Source organism: Papilio polytes, unplaced genomic scaffold (assembly GCF_000836215.1).
Source record: "Papilio polytes unplaced genomic scaffold, Ppol_1.0 DF824024.1, whole genome shotgun sequence".
NCBI classification, from domain to species: domain Eukaryota; kingdom Metazoa; phylum Arthropoda; class Insecta; order Lepidoptera; family Papilionidae; genus Papilio; species Papilio polytes.
This window is the reverse complement of record NW_013525180.1, coordinates 1,962,492-1,986,917: the sequence shown is the minus strand read 5'-3', so window position 1 is coordinate 1,986,917 and position 24,426 is coordinate 1,962,492. Positions and strand designations below refer to the sequence as shown.

Below are 24,426 nucleotides of genomic sequence, written 5' to 3'. Positions count from 1 at the left end.
GTAGTAGTCAAATTGGTTTGTTATTATAAATTACACATGTTTGTAGTAGAACACATATCTTTATCTACGAGATTTGATAAATATATTAATTAAATTAATCTAAGCATTGATATAAAAATATTTTTGCACACGTCTCTTACCGTCTTTTAGTGTCGTGTGCAAAAATTTCATAACAAAAAGATTAAGATTACACCCAAGAATTTCTTTACATTATTTAGATCCCGGATTGTAATACATATCAAAGTATATCTCTTGAATTATGTAGTCACACAGTTCTTTTAAATATTTGGTTATTTTTTTAAAGTATTTTATTACTGGTTGAGTTAAACCTACTCATATTTTTTGTTAATACATGTAAGCTCCTATGCTAAAGATAATATTCCTACTAATATAATTGGTCTTTGGAAGTTATACGGAAACTGTTCTAATAATTATTTTTATGTTTACATCAATCAGTGGCCAAAGTCTACATTTGCGATCCCAAAAAGCAAATACGTAAATTGAAGCAGCAACTGTCAAAAGAACCTATAATAAAATCAATTACTTAATTATATGGTAAATTACATCACGCTTATTCTTTGCACACGTTCTTGCTGCTATCGATGTAAAGCTTATTTTGATAACAATTTCAGTAGCTTATTGGGATTAAATGAATATGATAAACATAGTTTACTTGTTGCTATAGATACTAAGATATCAGTAATATCGACTATGAAATAGCAAAATGACACGCTTTTTTAACCTTTCAATATATTATCATTAGTCGTATCATATTATAATTGTCATAAAAGGAGTTCCCTGTGCTAAGCGATAATTCTAAAACCGTAATAAACGGTTTTTCCTGACCATTCCTATTTATTTTTTCGTAATACGCCATCTAGTAATGACAGTGGAACATTTTTAAAAATTTCCCGATAATGCGACACTAGATGGCGCTGTAATATACTATAAAGATAATGAATAAACTTATCTAGTAATTCTTTTTTAAGCTTTCAGATATTATAGAAATTAGACGATATGAAAACAAATAATTCACTATCTCTTAATAATTGTTCGAATATCGGACAATCACGAACAATCAATAACGATGATATCGACTTTGAAAGCCTTTTTGCGCACGGCTCTAATATCTAGAGTACAATATTGGTACAGATTGATTAGGGACGTGTGAACATCACTTAAGGGGAAGTCAATCAAAAAAAGGAATTTTCATTACACTGAAAAATATAAGCAGTTGGTCTTTCTCAACAAAAGTTGCGTCACAATAATTTAAAACTAAATATTATAATTAGTTATACGCTATGAAATTCTCAATTTTAAAAAGGCTCCTGAAGTTTCCGTAACGGACATTTAGAAGTATATAGAATAAATATTTACATTACCCATCGCCAGTTACTTACCTTACTTATAACTTTGACACACACATACATTTTTTTATTATACTTGAGATACCTAGCATTTTTATAAAGTTTGTTTTATCTTCAGAAAAAAATCAAACTTCACCTTAAGTGCGCTGCACACGCCACCATTTCGCTTATCGTTAGCTTTAATATCAATTATTATCATTGATAGTCGGCCAGTCGTTCATACGACCCGCGCAATGCTCACCTCGTGTTGACTAGGGTGCCCAGTCTTTGCATTTTTAAGAATAAACTTCCCAAAAAAATGTAGTGCTAAGCTCTCCTTCTTAGGTCCGTTCGCAAAACTGCTTATGTTAAGAGACAACCCTATTTGTACCCATGGGCGTCGGTAGCCAATAATATAGGTTAGGATTAAGAGGGACATGGACATTAAGTACAAGCCCACAAAAAAATAAATGACATGTGCTTTTATTAGATGTAAAAAGGGATAAAATGCAAGGAATTGGAAAGAATAGCTTGATTAAATTAATTGCGACTGGACATCTTTTATCTGAGAAAATACAGAACCATTTTTAATCTAGCAAGCCTCTCTTCAGGAAGGTCATGGTATTCACGCTAATGCCATTATTTTTTTAACACAAATAGAAGTAGAATTTTATTGAAACTTCTTCGCAAAGTTTACGAAAAAGACTAAATTACGGCATTTCATTTAGAAGTAAATAAACTTTTAATTAAAACTAGTCGGAATTTATGGCCACTGTGAGAGCATTCCTTTGTCACTAGGCGACACTGGCCGTTATCAGGATCAATTAAAAACAATTGATAAGTAAATCTAAGCCGGACCTTTTTTAATACTACAAAATCGTATGTTCATCTTTGATCGTACATATTTTAACTGGGGATTGTTTCCAAATGAACTCTTATCGATAAAAATAAAATATATTTCAATATGATTGTACTAAATATTTATTGAATACTAGCTTTCGCCTGCGACTCCGTCCGAGTGAAAACTAAAAAAAAAGTTGCAAATTTCATCGAAATCCGTTCAGCCGTTAAGGCTACAAACTCTAACAAACATTCATCCATCCATCGAAACTTTCGCATTTATAATATTAGTATGATAATATGATTAGTAAGACTATATTTTAATATTAAAACCTGAAATGATTTCTTGTACGTATTTTAACAATGAGTTTTTAGAAAACAATGAGCTTGTAGTTGTTGATAGTCAGAACTCTTCTTGCCGCTAGATGTCGCGGTAGTTGGTATCACCGTTTGTGATTTTACGGGTTCTTTCCCGCAATTCCTTCCGCAAATTATTCTCGTGCGATTTGCGAAAACGAGTTATTTATTTGAACGTATAGCATAGTTACGTGCGTTATATGCATTGATTATGTAAATGTACATTTTTTAAAGCGTAATTGTAGTTCGCATAATTACTCGCGTAATTAACGCATGCAACTCGATTCTTTGTTTACATGTTATTAAAAGTAGCAATCAACTACCAAAGGTTATAAGTTTAGCCGTAACTAAATGATGTTTGATACGATAATGTGTGACGAAAAATAATTGTAATTGCAGTTTTATCCACGATGAAAGACTGCAGCACCAAAACATTTTGCAAAAGGTTTTAATATATTTTCAATACGTGTTTTGTGTCAAAACCAAACTAAAACCGAATTAAAACACATCCCATATCTGTCAAACACAAATTATGTTATGTCGTTATTAAAAAAAGAAACAAAACAATTAAAAGTCAAATAAAAAACAATTGAAGGATTTGAAGGGCACAGAATGTCGTCAGTAATTATTGCCCAAATATTTTACACCAGATGGAGCTAGTTCTTTGGTCAACGAAAACGCGGTTTTTTTTATTGTTTTAATATGTAATTAAATAATGTTACTAATAATATAAATACGAAAGTTTAGATGGATAGTTTGTTAGAGTTTACCGCTTTAACAAGTGAACGGATTTTGATGAAATTTGGCATTGATGTAGGGCAAAATTTTTAAGAACACACACTTTACTTGCTTTTGTTTCTTAACTCCATACGGACGAAGCAACAGCTAGTGGTTGTAAATGAACACTGTTGACAACCCTATTACAGATTAAATAAGAAATGTTTCGATAACTGATTAAATTTTATGCATAATTTAACCAGCGTTCAGTCAACTGACTTACAGAGACTTTTGTATGAATTAATGTATAGATATGAAATGGCTTAATAAAGAAATCCTTGTTATCAAACGTCGAATGAAAACAAAGAAGACCTCTATGCTACATTTACAAAATTAGATTTATATACAAAACTAGCGGTTGCTCCCAACTTTCTCCATGTGAAAGTTTGCTTTTTCTTTCCACACTTTCCTTATAAGGAAAGGATGGAAAAACGAAGTAGATTTTACGTTTGAAGAGACACATAAGAAGGGCAATCTTCTTTGTGACGTCTCCTCCTCCGTGGATTAAGTGTAGGCAACGTATCTACACTTATAGACATCTACAGGTTGAGATAAAAAAGCTTAGGTAACAGAATAAAATTCTTGTATAATAAAATTTTATAAAAAAGATCTTATATGATTATGCTCGATTATTTGTTTCGTCTTATATTCTAAATATACCTATGTATAATTAAAGATTGAGATCTTTGGAAAACCCCGGGGGTTACCGTTCTATTTAAAGTCGATTTTATTTATTTTTATTACATTAACATTTTTAATTTAAGACCAAATCGCGATGTGCGCGGTATTTGCAATTTATCTATCGATTATACAGTTTTTTTTGTATTAACTAATTCATGTCACGTTTTAATTCAAGATATTTGTTTTACAGAGGTCTTTTAATTTCCAATGGTGTAGCAATTCGATAAAAAACATTTTGTCTCGGTTATATTCGTATTTATTAGTTTTCTTACTAAATATTCTTCGGTTTATTTTTTTGTGGCACCAATCAACTTTGGTTTTCACAAGACGAGAATAGAATTCGTGGTGACGAATTAGTCTTACAGTGTGAATATGTAATTTTTTTAAATATATTAGGGGAAAACAACATTATGTCGCATTAGTTAAAATACATTACGTATAATGGATACGATTTCACCTCAATCTATTTTATAATTACCACAAAAATAAGTATATTTACGATAAATAATTGACGTAACTAAATTTAAATGAAATTGTAATTATAAATGACATCAAACAAGGGTTTTCTAAAGCCAGTTATACACCTTTACTTTAAACTAAAGTCTTAACTGAACATTCGGATTGTTTTATTAAACCCTACGTGTGTAGGAAGATACGAGGCCTTATCACGAATATTCATGAGGACTTTTTTTTTAAGGTCAACGACGTATTAGATTAGTGCAGCGCCTCTACCGGTTGTAAAGTGCAACAACTAATGTCATGTAGATAACGTAACCAATAGTTACATTCGCGGTCTCGGGTCACACAATTTATTCTGATAGACCTTCTGTATAGTTTAACTCAGTGGTAGAGCCCGCTTTAACATCTTCGCACGAATGGGTCAACTCGCCAGGTGAAATACCACGACCACACAGAAGACACGCGTGTGTGGTGCCGGAGGCCTAATTTTAATCCCTTTCCCTTTCCATCCTTTTCTTATACGGGAAGGATGGGAAGGAAAGCTGGATTTGACGGAGGAGACGCATAGGAAAGGGAAATGTCCTCTTTGTATGCTTCTTCTCCGTCAATTAAGGAAAGGCAACGCATTCGCTATTGCAAATGACTACGGGCAGTGGCCGCGTCGCCACTTTGACGTATTCAGGTGGCTACTTGCTCGTTTGCCAACTTGTAATAACTTAAAAAAAAAAAACACTTTTTTTCATAAACACATACGTTTTAACTTTATAGTCTGATTCTTTTTAAGGTACCTTTCTACTAGTGAAGGTTACCGGTAAGTTCTTCAAATTTGATTTATCTCTTGCGAGGCGAAACAGTTGGGTAACACTAGCAATTCCTGTCCACTCTCGGATGTTGCGTAATCTGGATTTCTTTCGAAGACCAACATTCCTTTTGCCGGCAACTTCTCCCATCATGAGTTAGAGATCATATCTGTCATGCACGTGGCTGAAATACGATAATTTTCAGTCTAATAATCAGTTAAAATTTATCTGAAGGTCGTACCCTGTACTTATAATTACGTTTGTAACATGATCAAGATTGAATATGCGATTTATCAAGTTAGAATCGAACATGCAAATTTTTGTGTCTATCTGTCAGTCATGTGCATCGAAAGACGAAGGTGAGTAAAGATCGATTGCGATTAGTGAAGAATCCACATAAAACAATGACAAACTGATCGAGATCGATAACTCAACGTGAACGAAGAAATGCCTTGACATTTTTCTGGCAACGAATAATCTTCCGCGTGTTTTAAAGAAAGTTGCCATCAGTTTTCATTGCTATTGAAACCTGTAGAAACACAATCCGTTTAAAAAAGAGACAATAGTTTTAACATATGTTATACAAGTAACATAAAAAAGTTTATTATTGTTATGACCCCTGCCGGGTAAAGGCCTCCTCCGTTTGTTTCCAATTGTCCCTGTTTTTGGCTGCTCTATTTTTATATAGATATACATAGTGATGTAATCTATACTAGTTAATATTATAAAGATAAAAAAAACTGTATTTTTATGTGTATTGGATTCTCTTTCAAACAACGGGGATGAAAGGTAATGTGAGGAGCATAGACTATGATAGTTAGTTAATACTAGATAATTTCTTGCGGATGAATTCGCAAGCAACAGCTAGTTGCCTATGATCTAGTTCTAAAGGGATAGGCAGAGTCCATACTTCTTTGTCGTTACTAATTGGATTCGTTAATTCACGGATTAAGTGATTTGCAGTAATCCGCTATTTTAAATATACATTTAATGATTGTTGTAATTATCTAATATCATAAATAAATTATCGAGATAATATTTACGAAGGGGATTTAAACATTTTGTAAGATTCTATTTTTTTATTGCTACCGTTTTTAAAACATTTTTCCTGATAACATTTTCATGTATAACGTTAAGTATTTTTATCTAAATTAAAGCAATAAAACTACATCGCACGTGATAATTATGTAAATCATACTAGCTAATATTATAAATGCGAAAGTTTAGATGAATGGATGGACGGATGTTTGTTAGAATTTGTAGCTTTGTTTTATATAATATAAGGTGGCAAGCGAGAAAGCGGCCACCTAAATCCACCGAAATGGAAAGCGACCGCTGTCCATAAACATCCGCAAATGCAGATGCGCTGCCAACCCTTAAATGACGGAGGAGGAATCGCACATAAAGAAGACACTTACTCTTCCCATGGGTCTTCTCCACCGTCAAATCCACTTTTCCTTCACATCCTTTCCTCTTAAGAAAAGGGTTGAAAGGGAAAGGGACCAAAATTAGGCTTCCGGCACCAAACTCATCAGACGAAACGCGGAATTGTTTCCACTTCACGCCTGTTTTTTGTGTGGTTGTGGTATTTCACTGGGCGAGCCGGCCCATTCATGCGAAGATGTTACAGCGGGCTCTACCACTGTCAAAACGGCTGAATGGATTTCTATGAAATTGGGTATAGATGTAGAGGATCTTCTTTAAGATCACATAGGGCAGTTACTTTTATTTTTTTAATTCCACGCCGACAGAGTCGCGGGCGAAAGCTAGTTAATCAATAAAGCAAATGAATAAACTTCTAAATAAATAATATCTTCAGTAGTTTTGACTGTCATAAAATTTCTTGGCGGTAAAAAGTTCGTTAAACCCTTCAGCGGCTTTAGGCTTCTGAGATTTTACTAACCCACAATTCGACATAGTTTTTGTAGCACAAAATTACATGTTACCAACCCACTAAAGTCAAAATTTCACATATTTTTCTAATTAGTTAGTCATCACACTGGACACTATCGGATTAGAGGTCAATAAAGACGTTAAACAATTTGAGACAAAGATAAAACTTTAACGATGTTATAATTGTTCTAATGTTGTGACATTTTATAGCTCTGGATATATTTTTTTAATATCATAAACGATAAATAAAGTTATACAATGAAATATAATAAAAAAAACATCTGTATTTGGAGGAGGCTCTTCTTCTATACGGGGTCCATACTTATTTCACATTATATGTATATTGTTTTGTGCCTTTATGTTATTTTCTGCATGGAAATAATAAAGTTAATAAATCTTATTAATGACTATAAATGCGAAAGTTTAGATGGATTGATGGATGGATGTTTGTTAGAGTTTGTAGCCTAAACTGCTGAACGGATATCAATGAAATTAGGCATAGATGTAGAAGATAGTCTGTAAGAACACATAGGCTACTTGGTTTTGTTTTATTTCATACTACGTGGACGGAGTCGCGGGCTAGTAAATACGCAAAAGACTTAAATAATCCGACATCATTAGTTTGTTTAGGACCCAATACCTTCTATAGTATACCATTCGAACGCCTCATCGATTTTTTAATTTCATTGTGTATTAAATCAGTATATTCCATGTTACATCACTTCTTGCCCCCGAGATGACATGCACGCGGGATTCGGCTCACAACGTCTGTGATGTGATAAGTACGACGTGCGGCACATGCTTAATGAGCAGCTAGTGATGTGCTTTATATATCGATAATCATACTATCATACTGATATTAAAAATGCGAAAGTTTAGATGGATGGATGCATGTTTGTAGCCTAAATGGCTAAACAGATATCGGTGAAATTCGGTATAGATGTAGAGGGTAGTCAGGAAGAACACATAGGCTACCTTCTTCAGGCTACTTACAACTTACTTCATTTTTTTTTTAATTCCACGCTGAAAACCCTGTCGAAAGCTACTTATGAATACCTATGTACGTGCTAGTTTACAATATCAATACTCTGATTGACTGTAGAATGTACATAATAAACAAAAACCTAGGATTACAAAAAAGTTATCAAAAGAACTAATCTTCCTAGTTGCGTTTTAATGTAAGCATTAAAAATATACATTTTGGGGTACAGCACCTATTAGATGTTTCGATTAAGACTTTATTTTTAAATGAACGTCATTATTTCCTTAACCTTACGTGGCATTATGTAAGATCGGTCCAGCTGGTATTGGTCTTTAGATCAATCTATCATTCGTCATTCCATTTTAAAAAAATGCGTATCGATGCTTTGATTTAGATAAAAATCATATCGATGTTTTATTGTTGTACCACTCACCTAATACAGGTGCCGATAAAATGTTTGGGTGAGATAATAGCATGTATCTGTGTATAAAAGGATAGTGACGTAACACACAAGTCAGTATTTGGTACGTTTGTTACCGCTCTAGACCACAGAGCTCTACTCTAGACATTGTCGCTTGCGCTGCGACCAAGTGAACACGCATTTCAGTTCGCATAGAAACGTTTCGATTTACGCGCGTGTATATCAATATTTAAAAAAAAACGTTGTTATAAACGGGATTGTTCATTTGTTTGTATTTACAAGTTATAAAAAAAGGTAAGTTTATTATTGAATAGTTTGTAAGTATTTTTTAAGATTTATTTATGTAAACAATTATTAAAACAGATTGTAATTTGTAATAAATCATTTGGAGGGAATTTATGAGCTATTGTCTGTGGTTAAGGTCGTTATTTCTGTTAAGTACCGATTGAGACGGGATTGTCACCTTTTCTGTTTACTACGGATAAACCCGTTCGTGTGCAATTATTGTAAATATAGAGATTGGATAATACTTCTAGACGGAATAATGTTCAACAACATTGTGTGAAGATTTTTATTATAACTACATTTTCTTTATTATTCCTTACTAATTGAATAGTATACTTTTATAGTAATAAAGTTATGTTTATATAAATATTTGTTGCAAAAGATTATTTTTACTTAAAATAGGTAGATATACTCGTATTATAATTGTTGCTATACTATTTAATTTGTACTCAATGTTCACATGAATTATAAATAACTAAAATAGATTTAAAACAATGGCCGCTATTTAACTTTTGTCGTATTTTTCATTTCATGTTTATTAATTATTCTTATCGATATACGACTTGAATTGTACGCATCACTAATTTAAATAACAATTCAGGTACATAGGAATTCAATGCCATTTTTTATCAATAGCTAATATGCCTAATTTTATCCATCTGTTTACACCCATTGGTTTAAGATTCGTTTGAGTTTATGATCGTTAGTCGCTTAGTGGAAAAAGAGTTTTAATATTATGAAGGTCGGGCTGAGTACAACTAAATATTGGTACGTAAAATATTAACAAGTGAATGTCGGAGCTTACATGACCTCTACCAAAGGTATAATTCACGTAACAACGACTCTAACAAAAGTTGATGTATTTTTCCGAGTTGTGTTTGAAATATGTGTATTTTTTTAATTTAATGTCTGGAAATTATATTCGAAAGTTTAACATGGACATACCCAATCAATCAATACCAATCTTATTCAATATCTATTATCCCAATCTTATCAAATTTACGTGTCAAGATATTCCGCTGAATCATGTTCTTACTAACATATTTATTAAAATTCGTATGTAGTGTTTGAAAAGATGCATACCATTCATTGCATCAAACGTAGGACCCGTGATAGTATTTGGGGATCACTAGGTGAAATGGTTGTCGTAAAATTAGCGTTATTTCTGTCTTAAAATACAAATATGTTAATACAAACAGGATACTATGCGCCATTTTTGTTAAATGATTCACTATATTGTTTATACTCCGTTCTGCGATACACGTAAATACTCAGTAGTATTTACGTGTTGTAAACCACAGTTGGTTTCCATAGCTGAAACAGTTGACCAAAATAGTGTCATATCCATACTAAACAGCGGTCGATAATTTACAAAGGCGGACATAATTACATATTTTTTTTACATTTTATTTCAATACTAGCTTTTGCCCGCGACTCCGTCCGAGTGAAATTTAAAATTAATAAAGAAACGAAAAAATATAGCCTGTTAGTCACAGATAAATTACCTTTCTAACGGTGAAATAATTTTTTAAATCGGCCTACTAGTGTTGGAGCCTATTTATTGAAATGAAACAAACAAATTTTTCCTCTTTATAATATTAGTATAGATGCCTATGTCACTTGGTGATAATGTAGCTATTTTTTGGTGAACGAATTTTTGAAATCTAGTAGTCTAGTAGTATTTGAGTTTATTCGTTACATAAATATAGAAATACAAATCTTTCCTCTTCATATTAATGATTCCGCAGTAAATGTAATTCATTGATAAGATATCGCTCAATTGACATATTAATTGGAATGACGTGACGGATATAAACAAAAACTATATAAACTTCACTAGTCTACACTAGACATATTTTATTGAGAAAAGAAAATAAATCGGCATCGGCTAAAGTACTTGGAGAATGAGATGACACTATGATTCCATACAAATACTTCGACAATATGAACTCGCAACGACACTTGTGCACGGTAAAATCGTCGCAGCCCATTTCATTTAATTTAAAACAATAAAGTAATGATCGGGGACGATCTTATGAAGATTTGTCTTACGGATGTCGGCCATTATCTGTGTTGGTTGGTTTGTTTTGCGTTGTTGTCTACCTCTGCATATAGCTACTCTGTACACACACACTCTGTACACAGAGTATAACAACACAGAGCAGTCGTGCAGTTTGAACTGCAACCTTTGTTGACCTCTACGATCCACTAGACAGGTTTCAAGATGTGGTACTTGTGCTTGTTTGATTTTTGACATTTTGAGGCTGATAATAATAGAAAAGACATAGATTTAAGTGTCATAGGATAAGATACGAAATGAGTACATTAGAGGAAGTTTGAGAGTAGCCCCAGTGGTTGAAAAAAATAAGGAGTAAAAGGTTAGAGTGGTATGGGCATGTTTTGAGAAGGGATGAATCGCATGTAACAAGAAGGATGTTAGTTATGAAAGTGGAGGGATACATCGGTAGAGGTAGACCTAGAAAAAGATGGATGGATTGCGTGAAAGATGACATGATCAAGAAGGGAGTGATGACTGAGATGACGGATGATAGAGTGCTTTGGAGGACGAAAACTCGGTGCGCCGACCCTACTGGAGTAGGATAAGGCAGGGGAGATGATGATAGAGTTAAGTGTCAGTTAAATCAATAAAAAAGCTGTAATTTCTAGGCAGAGACTTATCCGGAAAAATTACGGAGATCAATGGCATCCTAACACATAATCTCAGCACAGAGTATTACAGCACAGAGCTGTCGTGTAGTTGCATTGCAACCTCCGCAAGAACAAGTTACAATTCCGGTTCTAAGAGCGCAATTGTCTGAACCGAGATCTGCTTTACTTATAAGGAAAACAATGCGGTTAAAATTGACTATATGAAGATTTTTAGTCAAGTATAAAGTAGAACTGTAGAAGATACACTTGGCGTCAAAATTTTGTAGTACATTTTTAAAATTTAAAACATATTTAAAAAATTATAGGAAATTTAAATTAGTAGGTATTAGTATAAATTATCACCAATCAATTTATTGCTATTGAGAAACGTTGATTGTGTAATTGTAAAGCAAGGCACTATCTACACGTATAATTTAATTGATTGCTCTGATAAGACTAAATAAACTTAAAATTACTTTGTATTTGTGTCAAATGGTCATTGGATAAGATTATTTAATAATGTTTTCAGTATTAACACGTAAAACATCAAAAACATAAACATACGTTTTGTCAAGGAAACTTATTTCCTTCGCATTTCTAAGACATTTTTGTAGGAATAAATATGCTCTTAATGCAATTTGGTAGAAAATTCTGCCATATAAATCTAAGCCGCCGCATTCTAAACATTAGCTACTACGATTTTGTTTTACATAATCTTACCTAGACAGCCCAACTGGATGTGCGGAGGCTCTAAGTGGGAATCATCATACTTAGTAATGCAGTCATAGCTATTGTAAAGAAATATATATTAAATGTATGTACTTTTAAAGAATTAATATAATTGTGAATAGCGATATTAACTCAAACGCTCCACTAGTGAACTAGCCAGAAATACGCGCCAATATTCCAATCCTCTTAATGACATTGACAGCTGACAGCTAGGGATGTGACGTTTAAGCCGATTATCTAGTGTTGCGCCAATTCAACAGCGCGGTAGTAATTTTAAAACTTATAAACGTATTTACCGGAACCCATTTGCAACATTGTCAAAGAAATAATGATAAGCTCGTAATGTTATGATATCGAATATAAATTATTACATATAATTAATAAGTCTATAATTACAGTCGTTGATTATAATAATAACTTTACGAGAATGATACTGTTACCGCTTTATTGGAAGAAATCGAAAGTATAGGCCGGGAATATAAAAACCTCGACATATTATGGAAAAATACTTAACTAATTCCTATACGAATATTAAAAAGCAATGTAATTAAGAATGCGATTAAAGCGATATTTTTATATTCTTTAATAGTGTTGCTCGCGTCTTCACCCGCGTGTAGTCGGCCTAGTACTTTTTGAGTTATTCAATACATACCAAAATACAAATCTTTCCTCTTTATAATACTAGTATAGATTTAGATTATGATCTATCGTGCAGTTAATTGAAGTGAACGGTCTTAGAAACATCTGTCCATTGACCCAGTGTTGCAAGGCTCACGTGAGGTTTTCATAACACGACCTTCGGAAAATTTACCAAATATTACGTACAATAATACCGACTAACACTAGTCGATACAAAATTGTGGCTATTTTACTTTTAACAATTAAAATAAAACATTTATTTACATACTAGCTTTCGTCCGCGACTCAGTCCGCGTGGAATAAAAAAAAACAAAAGTGAGTAGCCTATGTGTTCTTCCAAACTATCCTATACATCTATACCAAATTTCATCGAAATCCGTTCAGCCGTTTAGGCTACAAACTCTTACAAACATCCAGCCAACCATCCATCCATCTAAACTTTCGCATTTATAATATTAGTATGATAAACGTAGCAATATGAATCTATTTTATTATTTCAAACAGTACTATAATAAACTGAGAGTTCATTAAACTGACTATGCATAGACATGTTGTTGCAGGTGCAAATATAAAACAATTGCAGTTCCAATAAATTTGTAAACAAGTGTAATAACCTATTAGATACGAAGTACAAAACTTGAGGTTGTGGCATTGCATCCATCTCTTAAACTTTACGGTATAACTTAAAGTTTAATACTTAACCCAGTGCCTAATTTATGGTTATTAGGCCTTTAAGTCTGTTATTATATGTATTTTAAAATTTATTTGTAGAAACCATAAAAATATCACTATTTATATTGCCTTGATTGGTTTGTTTTCTCTTATTTTTAAAGTAAAGTTTGTCGACTTATCGCGCGATTAATTTAGAAAATTACCACTGTTATAACAATATAATAAAACAAAGCGTTTGTACCAAACAAGTAACAGATGGTTTTATAAAATGTTTGATCAGGTGCAAAAAATTATAATTGCAATACCAAAAGAACGGCTTTTTGGCCTTGTTTGTAATTAAGTTGCATGTTTATAAAAAAATAAAGTCACCTTTCCTGACCTTGGATTACGTTTTGGGTCTCCGATTAAATACGGGTTTGTAACCTTTTTTATGCAATTCAGTGTACCATTTTCTTATTTAAGATTTGTCCGGTTTGTCGACCTAATAATGGGACCTTTAGGATTCTAAATGTACTCATTTCAAGATTAATATGTTCTTTACAAGATACTTAATTGTATTATTTTCGAAACACTCGTGTTAAGTTTAGTTTTTAGTTTTATTGTTACATCTTATTTTATTTATTCTATACATACGAGTATATCATATATCATCTTGCATATTTATTTTTCTTTCATAAAGTCATAATAATACCGAAACGCCGTAAGCGTAGGTTTTTAATAATTATTGTATAAAGATATTTTTCCTGCTGTTTTCGATGCCCACGATACAGGCATTGCCTAGTGTGGGTATCACTAGATCAATCGAATTTTATCCACTATTTGTATTTATCTTTTAATTGGTTATAACTTTTATTGTTAATTGTTAATCTGTTATTTTTCAATAAATTATTTCTATTTCTATTTCTAAGTACATCTATTGTTTTCTCTATTTTACAAAGAGTCTGAGAGAGGGCAACATATACAAGTGGTATGAGAGTGGAAACCCAGTTAGAATAGTTTCTGTCTGTTGGTGCATGGTAGTAAGATACAAAATAGGCAACGCCTTTTCGCACCTTGACCGTAACAATACGCGGATTGTAAACACGACATTGAAAATTCAATTGACACGTATCTGTTGGAAACTTTCTTATAATTCAAGTCTTTAATATAAGCACTGATCTCTATCATGGTAGACCCGCAATAATTTAACAAATGAAATAATCACAAGTTCCTTAATTAGCTTGTAATAATTATTTGTGGTGCGGGGTTTTACCGCCATCTTTCCTCAAGCGTGACACCATGACAAACATGTCACGTTGATTTCAAAAGGAAATATCGTATTGAAACCTGAATCTCGTATTAGTGCAATGTATTCATTTTCAATTTCGTATATCTTACATTATTTACTGTTTTTTAATATTTTTCTGTACATTTCCACTGCTCATTGACCAAAATGGACTCTTAAACAATACATAAATATAATCGCAATGAAATTCTATCCTTAGACTCATTGACATTTCTTTACAGTTCGTAAAATGATCATAAAAACTTAACTAGCTTTGACCCACAACCCCGTATTGCGGAATTAAAAAGAACACATAGTTAATTAATCTGCTCTTCCAGACTAAAACTTGTGCCAAATTTCACCGAAATCTGTTTTAGAGATAGAGATACGTTGTAACAAACATCAATCAAAGCTTTCGAATTTATATTTATTAGCATAACGTGTGTTTTGTTGTGGTCAATCAAATATTTTTGATTTAAAACATCCCGCTTTTACACAAAGGTAACATAGTAACAACTTGGAATCGTCCGTCGGAAATCAGTAATGCAAATATTTGAACAAATATGTCTCCCTCAGTTTACTGGTTGTAAACTGTGATAGCGTCCGCTAAAATGTTTTGTAAATTTCAATCCACGCAAGGTAACATTTTGATTGATTATGATCATCGGTTGTACCATAGACGTTCAAATACAATAGTAGGTATAGAGTGGACATCACAAACACTGCTTCAAATACTTCAAGTAGTTATATAGCACTTGCCACAGGAGAATACGAAACTGTATTGAGTTTTGTTAACATGGTCTGTCATGTCCTGTCTATATAACATAAACATCTTTAGGTTCTACACTGTTTGTCAGTCTACTAACAACCTTCTGTTTATGTATAACTTGATAAGAATTAGTATATAGTTTTTTTTATTTATTTATTTATGGTGTTGTATTTATTTATTTTAAATAATTGATAGTTCTCATAATTTTATAGTAGTTTCAGTAATGTAAATTCACGATTACAATTGTATTATTTTTGTCATATTGCACATTGTACTTACATTATAATGCCTCCGCTCACACGTCTATTACAAAATTGAAGCTCAATTGTCTAGCATCTAGGGTTGTCAACGGCTTACGTCGAGAACATTATCTACCAACCTCGATGAAATGTAATTTGACACTCACAATGCAATTTAAGCCGAAAACTTTATATAGCAACATACAATACGTGTAAAATTAAATATTTCAAGGTTGTCACCTTGTTTGCTCTACTCGATATAAAATGGAACGCGAATTGATGTTGTTGATTGTATACATATTAGGGCTGTGATAACTTTATTTAAAGTTAGCAGCCCTACTAGCTTCACATAGACAAGGCCCCGGACAAAGAACAATCGAGCATTTTTGATTTGTGTACGGGTGGGGCCACACTAACATAATAAATAATTGCCCTCACGTTTTTATTTACCTGATACGCAAAAACATAACGATTTACTTAATAATACCGAGCTATTCATTTATTTTATGTAATTAGACCTAAATAATTACAATGATTTCTAAGGGTTTGTTAAGTTCTGTTGGAGCCCAAGTTCCGTTTAGCAGAAATGTTTTCCTGAAGCAACTTACTAATAATGTAGAGATTAAATGCACGGAAGTTTATATTACTTTTTTCAATATTCTTTTTTTTATTTATATTCTTAACAATTATGTTTGCTACTAGTTAATTCCTTTTTGCAGTTTGATAAAACCATAAAAAAGTCTTTTTTTTAATATTATGAACATTTTATTAAGTTACTTGATACTGGCAACTTGTAAAACCGGTGAGCGGCAAGTTGTGTAATATTTCGACAAAAAGAAATTCATTTTGTAGCAATATAAACGAAATTTAACATTGACCCAATAAATGAAACTGGAAAGTTGATACTATTCGTACTGCCATAGATATTTACCTTAAATTTATGAATAAACAATTAATGAATCTAGAACTGCCTGTTTCCAGTTTACTTACGTACTTTACTAATGGTTTCATTAACACTGCTGACAGCAAGCGGACTGCTTGAACCTATCCGTGTACAGCATCCCTTACCCGTACAATACCATCATAAGACCTGTACCACCCTTACAAGTTAACTTACATTTACTATAGTTAATGACGTGAATCGCTCCGCGTCTGAAATCGCGCATTGTCGTACCACACCCGACGTCCGGATGTGAGCAATTGTGGTGTTTCGCGCAAACACGACTGACAACGTGATTTAGATGCACTAAGTACTTTGTTTATTTATATGTCGTGATAGATAATCTATTGGGCGAACTCTTTCAGCGGAAATAAGACCTGCGATAATCTACTGGTACCATCGGTTAGAAAAGTTCTTTTTTAAGTAAAACAATTACATTTTTCTTTTGAGGTTATGATGACGCTTAGCCTAAAACTTGTTTATGGGTAAATAAGCTCGAGGGCTCCCTCGGGAGCCTCGGCTCGGGCCATTACTTCGTTGTTATTACCGGATTGGGAGCCGCCGAGTTCTTACACCGCTTCGGGGGACGCTCCATGTGATTAGGCACATGGACCCCCAAAAGGAGACCTTGGCTTGGGCTGTCACTCAATACCTATTCTTTCGGTGCAGCTTATGTGGTAGAAAATTAACACGTTCAATGCGAAACCAGCTGTAAACGGGTACGTTTCTTGTTTACAATGCAAATAATATAAATGCTTTGGCCTATCTGTCTTGCGAAAAACATAATTTGGTTCTGTGGACGAAAAATATCATGGAACAACATTAACCAATGTTCAAAAGTATCGGGAAATATGAGTAGGTACATAAGTTTTTCTTTACATTTATAAAATAACCGTATAGTAAGGGAAACGAGCGAGGCGTAGCTGCAATAATATTTATATTTCGAAACTACACGATATCGTTTCACCGATAAGAATTGGAACTTATGAAAGTAATGTAAAAATATTTGACTTAACAGATAATAAAAACAGGTTTCAAATTATCTTCATTCAAACTTTAGAAACAGATATTAGAAGTAAATAATGATGTTGCAATTTCAACTAGCGTTGGATAATCCCACATCATGTTGAATGTGGTCATACTTGGACAACAAGATATTACTATTCTTTGGTGTAGGCATAAAAACTAAAGATAATCGAAGAGCAATATAACTAACGATAATTAATTCTTCTTTCTTAATGTTGCTTCTTAGTACAACGATATGATCACATCATAATATTGTAAATGCGAAAGTTTAGATAGATGGATGTTTGCTAGAGTTTGTAGCCTAAACGGCTTAACGAATTTTGATAAAATTTGGCATAGACGTAGAGGATTGTCTGAAAGAATACATAGGCTACTCAGTTTTCTTTAATTCCACGCAGACGGAGTCGCGGGCGAAAGCTAGTAAACAAAGTAATGATGATGACTAAATAGGTAGAGGAAGAGTCTATGTATGGATTGGGTGAAAGAGGATATGCGTAAGAAGGAAATGAATTTTAGTCGCTTTCCCTTTACACCCTTTTCTTAAGAGGAAAGGATGGGAAGGAAAAGAGGATTTGACGGTGGAGGAGACACATAGGAAGGGGAAATATCCTCTTTATGTCTCTCGTCCGTCTCCTACTCCGTCAATGAAGGGTAAGCAATGCATCTGTAATTGCGTATAGTCAGCGGTCGCTTTTCATTTCGGTGGATTCAGGTGGCCACTTGCTCATTTGTCACCTTATATTATAAAAAAAAAGTGCTGACATTCAACGATAGTTAAACACTTTCGCTGTCTCGAAATTCAGAACCAAAACAATGAATTAATTGTCTGTCAAATACTGAAGCACAGTCATAACATTATTCTAGATCTTAAAGTAGACTAAGCTTTTTAAACACCACGTGCGTCTTATTTAAGTAAAGCGGTTTATAATGCATATCTTGTTATATCACTATTCAAGCGATTGATAAAGTTATAAGTATTTTTTCAAGGTCCCATACATTGTTTATCTTAGGGACTATTCGCATAAATATAATAACCACCAATATCATGCATAAACTAAAACCCTTGCTCATTAACAAACTGCATATAGCAGAAAGGGATGGACCCTTAACACTGTTAAGCTCGCTACACACCTTTAATTTTAACTGTTAAGTTAAAATTGAACGTATTTAACAGTCTTTACAATAATGCTGGCCATAAGGAAAAGAGCAGTGGAATAGTTAAAAATTGGTCCACTAGCGGCGGAGTTATGCCGTAACACACATAAAAAAAACATACAGACGACTTGAGTACCTCCTTCTTTTGGGAAGTCAGTCAAAAATAAGAAAGATTACTTATGGGATTAACTAAAAATAGACTATATCTTACTATTCAGATTAATTAATTAATCAATCATACTAATGTTATAAATGCGAAAGTTAAGATGGATGGTTGGATATTTGTAGTAGCCTGGAAGAACACATAGGCTACTTACTTTTAAATTTTTTTTTTAACTAGCTGTTCCCGTGCGGCTTCATCCGTATGTAATTATGATAATTTTATTTTATTGTTTATATTTGTCAAATTATCAATTGCAAATGTCAAAATGACATGACATGATGACAACCTTGCTTCCTTGATATTGGCACCAACTTATGGTCTCTTTCCCACATGAAGGTTTTTATCCAAAATATTTACCCCCTAAGTTTAATGGTGTAAAAACATATAGCCTAAAAAAGAAAAAAAAGACGTAAGTGTAGGGCTTTTTATTAAAAAAAGCATTATTCAAAAATATGCTGTAATTGCCGAGATCTTAGGCAACAAAGATGTGTGTGTTTACGCTTTATTATAATAGTATAGATATCACGCAGACGCGGGCGAAAGCTAGTATTGAAATAAGGTGTAGAAATGTAAATTCATAATGGACTGTTTTTTTTCGAGAGTGTCTCATAAATTTTAATAGAATATTTACCCTACATAAGTAGGGGATATCGAAGTGCGGAGTAATAATTAATTAGTAATGCAGGTTCATTTGTTTTTTTATCCATTGTAATAAAAACAATTGTTCACACGAGGATGTTTTAGTTGTACAGAATAAGGCAGGAAAATCAAAGTACACTAGGGGGAGAGAATTATATTAAGCGATTTTATAATTACGTTGCTGTTTCCTCAATGTTTTTATGATTATAACATTATAATATCATTAAGCTAGCTACACAGATCGTCGGTAGCTCAGTGGTTTAAGTACTTGACTTGTAATCTACAGGTCTTGGGTTCGAATCCCGCCGTGTACCAATGTGATTTTCCATTTTATCGAATTTTCATATGTACATAATTTACCCGACGTTTTTACGGTGAAGGAAAACATCGTGATGCAACTTGCACATATCGGCGAAGAAATTCAAAGATATGTGTGAAGTCAACCAACCCGCACTGGGCCAGCGTGGTTGACTTTAGCCTAATCACCCTAATTTAGGGTACGCTCCGAGCCCCTCGGTGGGGATGGTGAAGCCAGCTACACACCTTTACCACCACAATTTAAAGAACTGAACGGTGTAATTAAAACAAAAGGTGTTGTACCTGCTTTATAAATTAACAATTAAAACGCGTGTTACTTCAAAACAATACTGATTATTTTAGTAGTTTGTTTGTATAAAGAAATACATATAAATGACATGTATTTATTAAAATTTCTTGTGCATTCTAAGTAGCAATTGCTATTTCGTGACTAACTTCACTTTTGTAAGCAAGAAAAATAATATAAATTTTAATATTTAACTCATCTTGAATGACAGTGAACGTACAAGGTTATCCACTTCGGTTGTTAACATACCATCTCGTAATTAGAAATAAAATACTTGCTATTGTTTTTAAGCATGCTTTAGCAGCATTATAATTAGCTAAATATGTATATAATGAACTCAAGGACGCATTAGATCAGTATTTAGGAATTATATGACTTTGTTCAAGTAAAAACTATTCTAATCAAAAATCTTTCATATATAATTAACGACCCTAGATGACGACAATGAACAAAACTATTTAACTACGTCGTAGTCTTTGACTCCAAAAATCAAACGAAAAAATGGGACCCACCTGCAAGCACTACCTTTTGGATAAAAAAGAATTATCAAAATCGGTCCACTAGCGGCGGAGTTATGCCGTAACACACATAAAAAAAATAAACATACAGACGAATTGAGTCCTTCTTTTGGGAAGTCGGTCAATAAGAGAATAATCGTTTTCATTAGTTGCATATAATTCCGACATTTTGACCTCGTAAAACATATCAGAGACCACTAGTTGAATACCAGTGGTACACGTGTTATGTATCTCTCGTTAGGAACAAAATGTGATACATATGCACATTTATTGTGATTGGAAACCAGTGTAAGTCTATACGTCTATAAATCTATATATGTATACTTATATATCTATATCTATACTCTATACTATTATAATAAAACGTAAACATACACTTCTTTGTTGCATAAGATGTCAGCAAATACAAGGTATTTTTGAATAATTCTTTATTTAATAAAAAGCCCTACACTTACGTCACGCTTTAGGCAATAGCCTAAGCCTAAGTTTAATAAAACTTAGGGGGTAAATAATTTAGATAAAAACCCTAATGTAAAAGAGACCAAAGTTGCTGCCAACATCAAGGAAGCAAGGTTGTCATCATGTAATGTCATTTTGACATTTGTAATTGATAATTTGACAAATGTAAACAATAAATTGAAATTTTTATAATTTTATGCGGATGAAGTCGCATGGGAACAGCTAGTTATAATAAACCTTGAATCTACACGATAGCGAATTCCTTGTTATATTATTTAGTTATTTAAGTATAGTTGTTATCTTTAGATCCTTACGAGTTGACGGTGGCCATAGAGTAAAATTATTCATCACTGATCTCTATAAATGGACAATGGAAATTACAGCTTTTGCTTCGTTTAATTAAACTTGTTAACGTTAGTAATACTTAATTCTGTCTTTATTATTAGTTTACTCACATATCTACCGATACCGTCATTGTTACAATGGCGAAAAACAAATAAGCACTAAATACCACGTCTAACAGCCTGTCTATTTGTCATAGTCTTAAGTCTTAGCAACTTGCGTAGGCGCGGTACTAAAATTCGCATTTTAAATTCTATAACCACCATTATTTAAATAGTCGGGTCATATTTTTGTTAAGTTTAAAACTTATGCGAATAAATTGAATCTTTAGTGATGGATAAAATACATTTTTTTATTACGTATTGTCAAGTTAGTTAAAGAATTATAGAATTTCTTGTGATTTCATGTGAACATTTTTATATTTGTTTCTTACCACAGATAATACAATAATATTACTGCTTACTATAGTCGTTAATCCAAATAATTACCTTCTCATTTACCTCATTTCTATAAATAACGATTTTATCATCTTTAAAACGGCCTTCAATGATCGGAAAGCGAAATCGGAACAGATAAAAAATTTATATAAAAGATTGTCACTCGGAGCGTAAATATTGCGACAAGGAAAATGCAACAACGACCATAAACAAATCTACCAACTCCCGGCATTAGGCAATGCGTCAAGTATAGACAATAATAATTTTGTTTAACAAATGTCGTAAAATGGCTTTGTTGGAATAAAATACAATCGACCATAAATTATACGATTATAAAAAATGATTTATATTTCAGAGCTTCAATGCGGTAAATACATGTAAATATATTGGTACTAGCGTACATTACAATTGCATACGCACTTCAATGGGTCAGTCGTTCGTAAAACAAAGGTAAACGCGTTATGGCTGATAAGGAAATCGAAAGTGATTGTTTATGGGTCGTTAGTATTTTGCGTAACGAGAACATGTGTTATAGATTGTAATATCGTTTGTCGCTTTGTACCTAAAATAAGCACTGCTTCTTCATCTTTATCTTATTCTTTGCCCTTAATTTAATTTGTCTGTTTTATTCTTTGCCCTAATTTACCTATTTCTTTTTTGCCCCTAATTTGCCTATAATTTGTGAATCGTAAAAGTCGAAACTTAGACCGAATTTCATTTTAATACTTTGAACGTTCGTTTGAACCTTTCTTTTTTTCTTTTTTTTTATGCATACGTGATCTAAGACAAAAATTATTGGAAGTAGCTAACTGTATTGGTAATAACTGGAAGTTTATTGCGGAAGTACTGGCATGGTGTAATTGCACCGTCAGATGACTGACTGACGCAATAGGTCGCCCTGCGCGCGCAGAGAAAGCCACTCTTGCACAACTGTCGTCGCCTCTCTATTAAAACTAATGTACACCTTATTCTTCTTGTGTTAAGGTATATAATCACATATGTTATTTGAAATTGGTTTACGAAATTCTTGATATCGAATTTTAAAATGTTTTGAAAAGGCATAAGGTTTAGAATTGCTTGGTAGAATTGTGATGTAATAATTAGGCTGACATAAGCATATGTGTTTCTTTGATCATATTTTGTGGTATACTCTCTAGTTTTTTTACCATCATTAATGACTATATTACGGTCCGTGTATGGCACACTGATCGTCTACAGTCGTCCGTGTTAAGCGACCCTATTGCTGTTATCAATCTGAGAACTTGCCTGCCCTTAGCCTTGATATCCTTAGCCTATGTTACTCACAGATAAATTACTTTTCTAATGGTGAAGGAATATTTGAACATCATCTATACATATAATAAATTTGGAGTGTCTGTTTGCAATATCAAAAGAAAAATTCCAGATTTCGGGAAGATGATGTATTTGCCTTGCTGATAACGGATTTAAGAAATTAAAAAAAAACGCATTTAAATTTTTTTTATCTGTCTGTCTGTCTGTCTGTCTGCAAGCCGCGTTTGTTAATCTCCGAAACGGGCCGATTTCGACCAGACTTTCACTGAAGGGTAGCTGACATAGACGGGAATATTATAGGCTACTTATTTTATCTTAATATTGCGTGGACGAAGTCACGGGTAACAACTAGTTATAATTAAATTATTATTTTTTTGTTGTAGCCACAATGAACGCGATGGAGATGAAAGTGTCAGACGTCAGTATGCATCATCACGATCATGACCATGACCACGGGCACGGCGACGGCTGCATGTCATCACATGCTATGACGGTGAGTTACTTCTACCATCAAGCCAAATACGTGAATCGGTAAACATGCCTAATGGGCGGTTTCCGAACTATTTTAAACCATTCGATAGTGTTTATGGTTCGATATATAAAATGATGTTCTAAACTACGTTACTTTAATTTCACTCCGTTGCAACCAAACAATAATAAATCACTAGATAATGATAAAATAAATGGACACTTCAGAAATGCAGCGTAAATCGTTAGCAATCCAAGGGTTAAGTTTCAATCTTCAACCCAACAACCATTTTAGGATCTGTTAACAATCGTTATTAGTACAACCAACACTCAACCTGCGGTATTAATTACCGCCAATAATAACTAGCATCCCTAAGGCATAGAAGGACCATTTTCTCGGCATTTATACCACTTTAAGTACGACAGTGTTCATAGAAGGGTATAAATAGTGACGCTATCTTGTAGAGTATTTCCCCCGAACAGTTTTTTTTCCCCGAACAGTTTGGTTTCCGCGCCAAGCATTCATGCACTCATCAAGTGCACCGCATCACGGAGCATATACTTGCCAAACGGCAACGAG

The 24,426-nt window shown here is 33.2% G+C and overlaps 1 protein-coding gene across 1 annotated transcript in view; it reads left to right on the top strand.

Moving 5' to 3' along the window:
* The first annotated feature begins 8,646 nt into the window (after positions 1-8,646).
* Positions 8,647-24,426, top strand: part of LOC106101180 (high affinity copper uptake protein 1-like) — a 21,152-nt gene continuing 5,372 nt past the window's right edge. Inside the window, exons 1-2 of the mRNA XM_013280325.1 lie at positions 8,647-8,850; positions 23,762-23,871. Of these exons, the coding sequence (XP_013135779.1) occupies positions 23,767-23,871 (105 nt within the window). The 5' untranslated portion in view covers positions 8,647-8,850; positions 23,762-23,766. The remainder of the gene's footprint in view (positions 8,851-23,761; positions 23,872-24,426) is intronic.